The 13,817-nt window shown below is 35.7% G+C and overlaps 1 protein-coding gene across 1 annotated transcript; it reads right to left on the bottom strand.

Moving 5' to 3' along the window:
* LOC18784288 (nuclear pore complex protein NUP107) lies at positions 2,123-13,805 on the bottom strand. The gene is made up of 24 exons (XM_020559005.1): positions 13,534-13,805; positions 12,727-13,082; positions 12,459-12,528; positions 12,249-12,364; positions 11,365-11,396; positions 11,083-11,208; positions 10,704-10,862; positions 9,798-9,890; positions 9,544-9,711; positions 9,057-9,155; positions 8,107-8,342; positions 7,933-7,990; positions 7,160-7,248; positions 6,634-6,762; positions 5,666-5,788; positions 5,356-5,454; positions 5,066-5,254; positions 4,713-4,887; positions 4,401-4,557; positions 3,976-4,178; positions 3,593-3,734; positions 3,052-3,212; positions 2,825-2,941; positions 2,123-2,531 (listed from the first exon to the last, which is right to left on the bottom strand). Exons 1-24 carry the CDS (start codon positions 13,611-13,613, stop codon positions 2,463-2,465), a joined length of 3,246 nt encoding a protein of 1,081 aa, XP_020414594.1. The 5' UTR covers positions 13,614-13,805; the 3' UTR covers positions 2,123-2,462.

Here is a 13,817-nt window from a genome sequence, read left to right on the forward strand (position 1 = left end):
CTGCGCTGCTTAGTAGTTGCCTATATGCGTCCTGATTTACATTAAGCAAATTCTATTTTTATCCTCCTTTTTCTCAACACATGAATTTTTCTATCGTGTACTTTTTTTTTATCAGAATTTGTTTTTCATACGTATCACTTTTTTTTAAGCATACATACTTGTGACATAAATTTAAAAACAATTTTGTTATTGTACATATATTATATTTTCCCATCCACTTTTTAATAAAAATCTTTAATGAAAATTTTATGTTTTCATAAAACTAATGGCGGCAAGGGGTAAGAAACGAATGTCATGGGGAGAGGGGGCTCTCCATCGCGCCAATACCCGCCAAGAGGTCAAAAAGGAATGACAGGAGAATGAGTGCTTGCGTGAGTGAATACGTGTCAAGTGATAAGAAATAAATGTCGGGAGAGAGAGACGGCTCTCGCAGTCGCCGCCAAGAGGTAAGAAAAGAATGTCGAGGAAGATAAGGTTTTTAGCGCGCCACCAAGAGATAAGAAAGGAATGTCGGTAGAAGAGGAAGTACTTGTGCGCGCCAAGAGGTAAGAAATGAATGTCAGGAGAGAGGAGACTCTCGCGCGTGCGAAAACATTATCTTTATTAACCAACAACCTTATGATATTAGCAGTATTTTTCTTTCCAAAGGAGATTCCAAGCCTCCTCTAATAACAAAAACAAATTTAGAATTATCTTAATTATAATATTTGATAAAGTCCCCGATTATATTTAGTCGGAAGATCCTTGAGGGATCCTAACATTTCGTACATCAAAACAAATCTTAGGTACCACACTAAAAAGGAAAATTTGAAAACTAGGCACTTAGTTGTACTCAGTAAGTTTTTTCATATTGAAATTGTTTCATTAAACTATTTTTATGTAGCAAAATTCTTGTTGCATAATAACCTCGCCATGCCATCACTAGTATGAAAAATCGATTTCCCAATATATGCTACTTGGGCTCAAATAGATCACGCCCCCTATTTATGTGATGCTCTTCCTATTGGGAGAAGAAAACTAATGTATTGCTGGCTGAGGGTGTCTTTAGATTAGATTAGATTAGATTAGATTAGATTTGATGGGCTGCTTTGTGCAAGAGCTTGAGGGATTTCTGGGAGGCTGAGATGACAACCAACATTCATCAAGTTGTAAGATCATTCTCTTCTTTGAGGTCTATCTATTCTTATTCTATGTTTCTCATGTTCTAGCTTGGGCCCAACGAATGATATGCTCAGTCCATGGAGTCCCTGTCTTGGCTTATCAACCAAATAAAAATACATTTTAATTGTGTGATTAGATGGTAATCATTTTATATTAAAAAAATAGTATTTTTTGAAAAATGCCATGTTCTTATATTTATTTCATTACAATTAGATGTCTTCGTAGTTGGTAGTTAATGATTTGGGTCATTAACGATCCATAAATAAAGACTTGAAAATTATGGCAGTTTGGTAATTATTTCTGTTTTCAGTTTTCAATTTTAAATTTTATGTAAAACTTAGAAATGGAATTTTTTTGGGGTCAAATTTTGATTTTAAAATCATAAAATGAAAGTGTATGTTAGAAATAGTTTATAGTATTTCTTTTAGGATGATTTTATTTTTGTGAATTTTAGATATGGAGTCCCAAGACTTGGATTGAGTCCCTAGCTGAAGGCAAGAATCGAATGGGCAAGTCCAAGTTAGGTGGTCTTAAATACCGAATTTTGATAATTAGAGTGCATTTCATGTATGATGATGTAAAATTAATGAATAAAAAAAGTCAAAGGAGAGAGAAATTTTTTTAAAGAAGCCAAAATGGACAATTGCTCTTATTTATTTTTGAATTTCTTAAGAAATCATTTACATTTGCATGTCTTTTGTTTGAAAATTAAAAGATTTTTCTGTCTTTTTTGAAAAAGTTTTGACTTTTTTCAAAAATGAAAGTTTTTGTGTGGCTAAAACCTAAATTTACTTTTTAAAAATACAGATGATTATGAAAACTAAATTTCACCTTTTTGAAAACTGAAAACGAAATTTGTTACCAAAAAAAGTGACTATGAAAACTGAAAACGAAATTGTCCCTGAAATGAATTGAGTTCAGGAATTGCTCAATACAGTGGACTAATATCAATCAGATTATGTTTACCAACAATAAAATACTAACAATATCATCGATACTTCTTAATATTAGATACAATATTTGTTCTTTCAACCCCAAAAAAAATTATACAATATTTTTTCGATATTTTCATTTCGTAATTTGGTTCGATATCAATCTCTTGTCAATGTTTCTACTTTCTATATTTTCCAAAATCATAATTCTTGACATTTCCATCAACGTCGATATGCTAACCAAAATAATTAAGTCGAGAAAGCAATGATCTTCATCATATGTAGTATACCATTTTACAACTCTATCAACCTTGCAGTTGGCACCAGAGACCCACCTTGTCATGCTCATGACCAACAACAACAGTCAAGTCAAGAAGAAAGCTCCTCTTCAAGCTCCATTTGCCTTATGGAGTATTCCCTTTCAACCAATAAAAATTCCTACACATGAGACAGCCGTTCAATTAATCAGCTCATATCAATCGACAACGGCTTCAAAAGAGCAAGTAAACTAGGGAGAGCTTCACTGAAGCTCTTCAATGGTTATCCGTCGAAACCTTGACGGTAAAGATATTTAATTTACACTACAAAAGTGCCTGTCCCTAGGACATATGCATTTTCATCTGATTGTTTAAGAGTGGAGACTGCTCAATAGACAAAGGAGAAATATGGTTAAAGCATCAAGTTATAAATTGTCTACCCTGTAAACAAATGACAAGTACACATTAGCTTACCTGCAATTGTTGGTAACTAAACAAATGAAGAACCCCAGCCTCGGACGAAGCAACTAAGCCAATCAACTGATCATGACCTTCAGGTGGCATACCCAACTCTATAAGCGAAAGAGAGACCTGCATTTAGTGACATGCATTACACCATGAAAGGGGAGCACAGTTTTTTTGTTATTATATAAAATGATTTAAACAGATTTCAAATCGGGGCTACCCGGGAAGAAGGTTACCTCCATGCACCGAAGAATGACTTCTGGAATACAGCACCTACGACAAAGGCCCTGCACAATGTATGTTGCTGGGCTCTCTAAGGAACCACCTTTGCTCGAATACCAGGCATCTAATCGGGAAATCTCCATTGTGACTCCAGATTGAAATCGAAGCAGCTCACCTGCAATGACAATTAATCAGTTTAATCACCACTTCTGCTGTTTTTTAAATATAGCATTTGATGAGTACATTCTGTTCCCTTCATAACCCTGTTTTAGTTTCACATTGATCCTTTTCTTTCTAAAGAAATTTTGTTACCAGTTGATTAGATTTTATTCAGTTTTGATTCTACTGCAGCACGACTGTACTTTGATCAACTGATCAAGATTGGGTTAGGTTGAACATAGAGAACTGCGGAATGCACCCAAAAGAAAAACAATCCATTTTATTTCAACAAAACCTTTGGTTTTTCTTGAAATTCCAATATAACAATTAGTTCCAGAACAAGTGTACCCGACATGCAAGGCACAAAAGAACTGCAGTATCAACAATATTGCTTACCTTTGAAGCCAGCAGCCATAACAGTACTAAGAATACCACCATCATTGTGTTCCTGTTGCCCAAGACCATCACCTGCAACTGCCAAGCAGCGAAGCACAACCTCTATGCAGTAACTGTCCTTTGAGGATATGGAGACATTTATCTACGGAAAAAGAAAATTCCTATTTGTAAGGAAAATAAAAATTAAGAAACAGAGGCATTAATGCATAATAAATTACGTAGGCCTAGCCAATATTCTGGACAGCACAAGTCTCTATTATTGTTCTTGCCATTGAGATCCCACACCAAGAGGAATTTGGATTCTTACTTTGTTTTGAAAATATGTCAATCCACATTTACTTTACCCTTTCTTCCCATTGGTTTCCGCAGACAAATAAACATACCATTAGTTGCCGATTTAACACATCTTGCTCGCTCACTGAAGAGTAAAGAGCACTCATTAAAGTAGCGCACACAGTTGCATCTGGAGGCAAGCATTCACCGGAACGCAAGCAAAGCATTGCAGTGGCATGCAATTCAAGAAAAATAGGTTCCACAGATTCGTACACATGATCTTCACCAGGAGCTAACCAAGGATTTTCTTTTCCTATAGCCAAAAGACAGAATATTTATATGTCAAGCCATTCAAATTCAATCCGAAAAGCTGAAACAAAAGAGGACACAATAATGGATTCTGTCAACCAATTGAAATTAAATATGCAAAGCTGAATCCATTTTCCTCAGCAAAATCCTTAGTGTTTAAACAAACACTAGCCGAACCAGATTTACTTTTTTTTTTTAAATCCAAAAAGAGAAATAATCAACTTACTCAATAACAATGACAAAGACGAATTCACTGTCTCCTTGGCTGATAAAATAGCCCTTTGTTTTTCCTCCATTGAGAGTTCAAGTGGAGAAACCTCTGCATTCTCTAATTCAATTTTGAGCCAATTGCGATATTTTGCATCACAAGAATAATACTCACTCTGTTCAAAATGAATAATGATTCAATACCTATATTTATATAAAATTTCACAGGGATAGGATAGCATCCTAATAAGTTGTGAAGGTTAATTGGAGAGAGAGAGAGAGAGAGAGAGAGAGAGAGAGAGAGAGAGAGAGGTACAAAAATGAAGCATACCCAATCATGGAACTCTTCCAGGTTCTGAGAAACATTGTAATCCTCCAAGCTATCAGAAGATTCTGAAAGTTGCTTCAAAGGTTCAGCAAGAAAACTAAGTAATGTGTGAGCACCAATGGGCATTGCAGGAACTCTCCACATTGAAACCAGGGCAAACTCCCGGAACAATATGTTGCTATAGGAAAAAGAAAATTTTTTAAAAAAAAGGTTATATTTGAGGAAGTCAAGAACCTAGAATAGTTCGCATGCAGTGTATTCATTTTTGTTTGATTTCAGAGCTGCATACTGACGAGAAATCAGCTTCATATTCCACAATCCTAATATCGAGCTATACCGCATGGTACAACCATTACCTGTGCATCAAAGCTCTCAGAAGAAGTTTTGTACTGACATCCTCAACATTAGTAATTGTGGAGGGGGGTGTGAAGCAGAGCCACTGGATAACCATAGCTTTCGGAAGGCTCTGCAGCCGGTGCTGCTCTGCAACATCTGATAGCTTATCATACTTACCAACTTTGATTTCCCGGGATCTTGACAAAACCCTGCTTAAACAGTTTGTTAGAAGTAGAATAACTTATAGCAAGATCAAATTGCATTCTTCCCACCCGAAAAGTAAAGTAGTATCAAGAAGAAACAGAAAAACCTCTCAACAATTTCTTCAAAACTTCCTTTCGAGTTGTCCACAGGGGAAAATTGTAAATACTCCATAGCAGAAAGGAAGATCTTATATTTGACATGCACACTGTTAACAGGCAACAAAGAAATCATATATAAGAAGTTATCGATAAAGCTGCATGTGGACCCTTGCACAGAATACCCTACAATCTGAAATATCTTGCTAACATAAAATTATGATACAATCTGCAAATCTTGAATACCATATATACTTTTGTTAAAAAAAAAATATGCATAGAAACATTAACCTCATAACCCAAGTACGGAATCACCATTACCTGCTGTTCAGCCTCAGTTCCATCATGTGCACAAAGAGGTCAATGCATCGGTGGCGTGCAAGTTGAGAAGCATATATACCCACCAACTCCTCATGTTGCTTGGAAAACAAAAACATGGCATACCTGCAAACGATCAGACAAAATTTAAGCTTTCTCCAAAGACACCCTCTCTCCGCACTGAGCTCATTCAAGGGTCAGTGAAGGTAGACACCTCTACATGGGAGCCAAATCCACGTCAAGCACATGTTGAAGAATTCCACTACGAAATATAATTTGGAAATGTGCCATATATCTCCACTTTTAAAAGAAAATATTTGAACTTTTAATTACGAAGGGGGGGAGATTACAGAAAAATAGGATGATAAAAAATCCAAATAAGGTATAAGAACAAGACTCCAATGGAGCAACGGAGCAGTTGAAGATAAACACGCTATTTTATGGTAATTGTCATCTCTTCTTGGTAAGATTCTCTACCATTATAAACCTAAGACCTTCCCTAACACCTTCTGTGAAGACAAATTTGGCAATTTCTGGGTCTTTTCTGTATACCTCAAAGAAAAAAGAAAAGCATAAAGGAATACAGCCATAGGGAAGAACTCAGCTTCAGCTTTGGCCTAAAGATAATTACGTGGTTAAATTTCTGGGATATCTATTTACCAACATGATAGAAAATGAAAGCATATTGTAATTATGATTGTAAAAAGATTTGGTTTCCTAGCTTGTTAGGGAGTGTGATAGTTCCCTGAATTAAGTGACTTGGTTGAAATTTAGTTTTCTCGTGTCAATAGAGTTGTATTCTATTTAATCCCTTCAGGGGGTTATAGAATACATCTTATTTCCTCATATTGTTTCCCCAAGTTTTCTTTTTGTTGTTCATCATGGTCATTGGTTTCACAAAATGGTAATTAACTATAGTTTGGTACCTCATCACATCGCAACTGCATTAGACATGATTTGAAACTACTTACATGTGTACAATGAGATCACCAACATTCATAATTTTCTCTCTGAAAGCATCCATTTCATCACCAAGTAAGTATCTGAGCACAAGCACTAGATGAGCACCAAATCGAATCATCTGAGGATCTCCATGAGGCCTGACAGAAAAAAAAAAAAAAACAGCGCCCATTAGGCATTCAGCAAATCCTAAGCAACTAGAGAACCACTTGATGTGTTTGGTTTAGTGGACATGTAGGACTAAAAGAAATTTGTTTGCAAAAATTTATTGAAACTGAGAATACTCATGTACTAAAGAAATCACCAAAACACATTAACATGAAAAATCATAATATCATCGTGATCATCCATTGAAGAACTTGCATGTTGCATTGAGCATCTGATACATTGTCACTGGGACTTTCCAGTGGGCAGAAACAACAGAGTTAGTATTTGGTCATACCAAATGTTAAAAGGCCCAGGAATAAAGAGTTAACTTGGTTTGTCCTCTGACACATATATCTAGAACTGAGTTGAAGGCAACTAACATAACCTTACCTGAAGACATTCTGATCATCTTCTGAAGGTGCTATCCATGACCATATAAGGTCTAGCAATCGTGCAATATCCCCTAACATTAGAATCATCTGTGAAACAATGTGTCGTTATAAGCACACAAAAATTTGTATCCTTCCTTTGGATAAAGAAGAAATAGCGGGAACTTAGAATCATCTGTGATCACCAAATAATGGAACACAGGCAGGAGTGGGAAATTATATAATATATATATATAATAGTGCACACATATTCATAGAAGAGTTGAGCAAATATTAGTGGTGAATAAAATAGCATTAGGAGCATGCATAAATAAAACAAATCATTAACACCTTCCAATTCTTTTGTCAAGACAAATAAACATGAACATAAGATTCAACAGAACACATTTACCCAATATAGTAGAAACACCGAACAACTTCACCTGGAAATCCAGTTCTAACTAAGGCTCTAATTGTTAGGAAATCAGATTTCTTTGAGGAAATTTTTTTCCCACAATAACATTTTCTTGATTATATTCTGGTCAAGGTTTTAACCTAGTACAAGTGTTTGAGAAACCTTTTTCCTTCATATTTTCTTCGACTATATTTTTTTTTCTGTTTTGTAGATTTTAGGGGGAAAACATTTTCTAACAGAAAGACAATGCCTGTGTCCGAAAGAAGTTTCCACACGAGAAAGCTTTTCCATTCAAACGAACATTAGAAAAAAAAATTCAATGCAACTATTTCCATTGAAACAAACAGAGAGTCAACTAACTTATTTCCTTTTCAAGATACCTCAATTTGGCGTTGCTGCTCCTTGCATCCTCGAGTAACACTTTCATGGACCATTTCCCTAATTCAAATAAAATAAAATTTGCATATTGAATAAATTACACATTTGTTACCATTAAGAAACACTGCAGAACGGACAGCTCAAAATCAGAATGAAAATCGCACTGTAAACATTACCCGGAATGAAGTTTCTGAAGAAGATCAGAAAGTTGTCGTGGTTGCTGGTTCAAAACTTGGAGTGGCCAAATTCCTGGTCCATTTGAAGGCTGAACAGCTCCATCACTATGTCCAGGACTTCCATCAATTGCATTGCCAATGCTTTTAAATTGATCCAATCTTCCTGGTTCTAAATGAGCCAATTCCAAATCCAGCTGAACATCTAGCCATGACTTTGCCATTGCCCAGCATGCTGACTGAAAATATGTTTGGTCAGATTTCAAAAAAGGCATCTAAAACTGACAGTGGTGTTACAAGGAAATAAATAAAAAAATCAATATTATCAACAAAGAACTCCAAGAGAACAGCATTCCTAGACATATAAACTAGTTTTACAATGCAGCAAACATAAAAATATTTTCACCATACAAAAGTGGACTTGGCAAGCAGACTTCGTATAAACTTTTGATGGTTGGAAACCTTAGGAAGTGGAACAACATTATTATCAATTTATGTTGCATGCACAAGAGTAGTGGCGATACAGTTGATCTTGACCATCTTTTGTTGAATTGTCTGCTTACCAGGGAGCTATGGTCTTTTGTGTTTTCTTTGCCTGCAGTGAAATAGGTGATCCCAAGTCTGTGACTCATATTCTTGCTTGTTGGGAAGACATTTTATCAGCCTTAAAATTATAAAATTTATTGTTCTGAGACACTTCTTTTTCAAACCTCCTGTGCATGAGTAGAGCCAATTTTTTAAGCTCTTTAGGAATTTTTTTATATAAGTTAAGAAGGGACTGTAACCCGCTGTCACTTAACAATTAAAAATCTCAATATATGAACCATTAAACAGTAAATACAAATCATGCTATTGACTCCGCAGAAAGAAAAACCATATAAAAATTAGTTACAACAACATATGAGATTAAAGGAGATTTGAGGATTTTTGTAAGTTGGGGAAAAAACAAATACCTCCCAGTCAGTACAGATTGGAAGCATGCGCTTTAAATTGCTACATTGTGCTGCATAGACTGCTGATTCATATTTACCAGCATCTTGCTCCGCTATTTTCTTCCAAACAAAGATAGAAAGGAAATTTAGCATGTTACAATACTTCAGGTGTTAAAATAAAACAAGCAACCTCTAAATCACAATTGGACAAAAAATTAATTGTAAAGAAAATGCAACAGATAATTTTATGACAATAAGAACAATGAGAAAACCATGGAGAGAAAACAAAAAATTTAAATTTAAAAAAAAAATTACATATATATATATATATATGTATATATATGTGTTCGCAGGACCTGCCTTCAGCCGCAAAATGCATTCAATTTTATTATTCACGCATGTTGGAGAGAGATGTTATAAAATTCATAGAACCTAAAATGGATTAAACAACATATGAACTTCATCTAAAAGGACAGAATTTTCTATTGCCAAAACCTTCAAACCCTACCTCTGATGCACAATAAGAAGCCCACTTCCACAGATGCCATTGGTGGCCAATGCCACTTTCCAACTCAATGGCTTGCAAAGTTCTATCCTTTCCATTTTTCACCAGGGCTTCAATTGAAGGAAACTGATCAAGTCCTCCAAATACGCACAAAGTTGCAGCTCTCCATGGCTACGAAAATGTTAATATGTATCAGGACAGGAACACGAAACCTAAAATAAAAGTATTAATCTCATATTTTTCAGAACTTCTCTTACCTGTCCTGCAGATCGGCAAAGGTGACATGCCTCTTCCAGTCTTCCAGCTCTTAAAAGAGTCCAGACATCTTCCAAAAGAGATTCATCTTGTTTCTGTAGGAGTAAAACTGTCAAAATGTTATCTAAGACGAGCATACATGCATAAAAATATATACAAGCCCCTTTAGGTAACAGTCTTCAACATGGAAAAAAGTACAAATCAATCACTTATGTTAAAAGTAGATTTGTATATCCCTAGCCGGAAAAAAGGTGAGGGTTGGAGCCCAGTATATAGTTAATTGACTCTGACTTGACAACACCTGTCCCCTTTAATACAAAAATAATGTAAACCTAGATACTATTTTTGGAAGACCAATTTGTGTTGTGTTGCAGCACAAAGGCACACATACTGCATTTGTTAAAACTCTACAGAATCTAAAGTACTTTCTATAATTTTAAATGCAATTTCCAGACAACAGACAAGACAGAAGGTTCATATTCTTATAAGAAAATATACAATGCTGGTAATCTTCTACTGACAACTTGATAATCTTTCCATTATATATGGTGTCTTCCCTACGTGTTCACCTGGTCAAATGTAAGTTTTGTAATCATGATAGTAAAAGTATATTATTCCTCTGATTGGTGTTTGTGTCTGTGTTTGTACACCTGGTTGCATATTTATGGGTACTACAAAATAAGCCAGCAATGCATTGAGAACTTAAGGAGGGGAAGGGGCAGTTATAAAAAGAAGTCCACTAAACAACCTATTGAATTTAAAAATCCATTTTTATAGTAGATAATTATTTTTAAAAGTGCATAAATTTTATATACAAATGAAGAAACATGGCCACAGGAAACATCAAGATGGGACTGCAAAAGCGAAGCAAACTTCAAAGAAATTTGTAAGACAAGCACAAAGAATACTTTGTCATCAGGTAATTGTTGAGCATGTTCACGTGTTGGAGCATCAAAATCCAAGTGATGAATCGTATTTGTACTGGATGCTCCTTTCTTAAGATAGCACTGAGTATGGTACCAAATTCCAGAGCTTGGGAGACAGGCACCAACATGAGACCCTCGCACCTGAAAGTATTGACAATTTTCCATATTCAAAATTTCTCAGTACACAAGAAGCTGTGAGAGCTCACTGTCTTTTCCAAATAAAGGGGCTAATACAGGCCATCGTGTGATACTAGCACTCAGAAATTTGCATAAGAACAGATTGGCATATTAGCCAGATCATAACTTTTTGGGCACAATTCCAGATATTTTGGAATAAAAAATTGTAGCAGTAAGTAATAACCTTTCTTTCCAAGTCAAGTGCTTTGGAGGCTAAGCCTTCCAGCCATTGAACAATCCGTAGACATAATTGTGCCGTATGGTCCTCAGCGACGAATTGGCAAGCCTCCAAGTGTGATGTTGAGGGCAACTGTCATGAGTCAATATATTTAAATGAGAACAAACTCCTCCCTGTAACTGCCTAGCCTCCCTGTACGTAATGTACTAAATTTTCTGAAAAAATAAATAAATAAAGGAATTCATATGTTTTCCAATCAAACAACTAACGACAAGGAAAATGCCTTACCAGGATGAGCTCTTTAGGAATCTCTTCAGTCCCTGCAAGAAGAAGATTAACTGTCACACTAAAACCCAGAGCTCATAAGTGTAAGACTCACAGCCAAAAGCAAATGTTAGTAACCTAAAGGGAACACAAGCAATTAATTATTCTTTTCACCAACTAGAAAATAAACATAACTCATAATATAGCTGAATAAACCTATAAAATAACCAAAACATTTACCTAGTTGTCTCTACAAACAGTTCTTTTTCCTAGAAGATGGTAAACTTTTAGAAGAGATTAGTAGATTAGAATAAGCAAAGATAAAATATTAAATCTTGTCGGATTGCCTGCAATTGCAAATTATTAGAATACAGGTATCATAAGGTATGGCAAGTTAGTATAGAAAGATTTTATTTTATTTTATTTTTTTTTTTTTTGGACACAGATGGCTTTTCACATTTACAGACATTTATTCGTATTTCCATTTGGACACCAAATCTACAAAGCATTAAAAAACAGGATTGGCGGGTCCAATAACTGAAATCCATCTAACAATGTTATGGAAGATGGACTTAAAGTGTAGTGTTCACATAATACATGAATGTTTATAAGCATGCATGTTAAATTGCAACATTTTGGAACAGGAGATAATCCTCACCCCTTCTGCATTAAATCAGAGAAATTACGCCTCATCAAATTCATTCATTATTCAAATACTATTTCATTATCATCAGAAGATTTGTACTAGCAAATATATGACATCTGAGATACTTTATTATTAAATTCACCTAGATTACAGCATCCTTATAACCTAATTACATTACATGTATTTGTGTGAACATCTATATGTGGTTGTGTAAAGGAAACCAGTTCTAGCATAAAAAGTTCAGAGGTTAGCGATGGATTTCCTTTCCCAAAAAGGTACCACAGGAGCGACCATGAAGCAGCCTCATCAAGAAGGAGCTGAGCCTTCTGCCTCATCAACTTGTCCTCTACTATACGATGCCGTATGTTGGAACCATACCTGTAGAAGAAACCCAATGGTTCATTTATGTGTATCTGCAATACTAACAGCTTCTATACCAGCTTACAAGTGTTCTCAATAACAGGGAGCATACCTAATTGACTCTGAAACATCTCGGCAGGATCCTTCAAACCTTAGTATCAAGTCAGGAAAAGACATCAACCCTGCATATCACCAATGATGCAATTAAATGCTACATCAAGCTGCTCATTAGGAAACTTTGATACAATTTTTAACAATGAGAAGAAGCTTGAGATCACAAACACTCTCAAAGGAAATGTTGAAAATGGAGGGAAAAAATATAATAAATAGAAATCTGAATTTCAAGTACAACATTATTTAGGTATGTCTAGTTCGAACACCTTGAAGAGCAGAATCAAGTAGAGAAGCAAATAAAGCAAAGGTTGTATCTCCATCATCAGCCAGTGAGTCCTCCTCCTGCTTGAGCAATTTTATTGAATGGTGGACTAAACCAGAACCAACATCCACCTCTGTCCCATCAATGGGTGACCTCCATTTTGAGACAGGAGTCTTTCCAGGAGTTCCTTCCAAGTGATAAGGATCAATGCTTTCAACCTCTTGCTTGATATTTTCCAGAAGAAGTGCAGCATTGGTCGGGCTATGTATACTCAGCCCATCATAGAGTAGCCAAGATTCACTAAATTTTGAAGCTGAATTCTCTTGGTGCGGAGATATGTTTGAACCCAAGTGCCTTTTCCTGGCATTACATTAAAGCAAAAATAAATGTCACACTTACTTACAGTTCCAAAAACACCTAAAGGGGTTCACTTCAAACATATAAAATGGAAAACCAGTAGGAACAATACCCCGATTTTTCAGTAAACCATAAAGGAGGATACTATGAAGAGTGCAAAAGGGAAAAGGAAAAGATAAAACAGAGTGGAGCTCTCTAAGGGCATTTGAAGCACAATTATGAACATTAATTGCAAAATACACACACATCATGCCTAATTCATTCTGAGCCTTTACAGTCTGAAATCATAACCCTAATGCTTGAACCAATATTTACCAATCAAAAGTAGATAAGTTTCCATTTAAATGGCACAATAAGACTAAAAATTCCATTTACTAATCAAGCTTCACCCAGCCAAAACAAATCACCCAAAACATCAGTATCTTGAGCTAAATTGGAAATCTTGGATTCGAACCCGTATCGACGAAATTTCTCCCTGGTTGAGAGATCTTCAGGGTCGAAGAAGCTTGGAGAAGTATCCATTTCGACGTCCATTGCCACCAAAACGACGCTGTCCTCAAAACCCTAGGGTTTTCCAGTGGCTTCTAGGTAGCTGGTTCTCGCTTAAACCCAAGAGGAGCTCAAAGCGCGGGAAGCCGAAGTGCTGTGAGGATTTAATTAAAACCCTTCGTCTGCTTCAGAGACAGACAGAGACACGAAAGACCGAAGAGAATTTATCATATATATATATGGAGGCCC

Source organism: Prunus persica, chromosome G3 (assembly GCF_000346465.2).
Source record: "Prunus persica cultivar Lovell chromosome G3, Prunus_persica_NCBIv2, whole genome shotgun sequence".
In the NCBI taxonomy this organism is placed as follows: Eukaryota; Viridiplantae; Streptophyta; class Magnoliopsida; order Rosales; family Rosaceae; genus Prunus; species Prunus persica.

What these genes read in the sequence shown, in the direction of transcription:
- LOC18784288 (XM_020559005.1), bottom strand. Translation starts at nt 13,613, where the DNA reads ATGGACGTCGAAATGGATACTTCTCCAAGCTTCTTCGACCCTGAAGAT. An exon ending in GGTGATCTCATTGTACACAT is followed by an intron (nt 5,789 to 6,633) that starts GTAAGTAGTTTC and finishes GATCGTTTGCAG; the next exon opens with GTATGCCATGTTTTTGTTTT. An exon ending in TTAGTTACCAACAATTGCAG is followed by an intron (nt 2,532 to 2,824) that starts GTAAGCTAATGT and finishes TCTCATGTGTAG; the next exon opens with GAATTTTTATTGGTTGAAAG.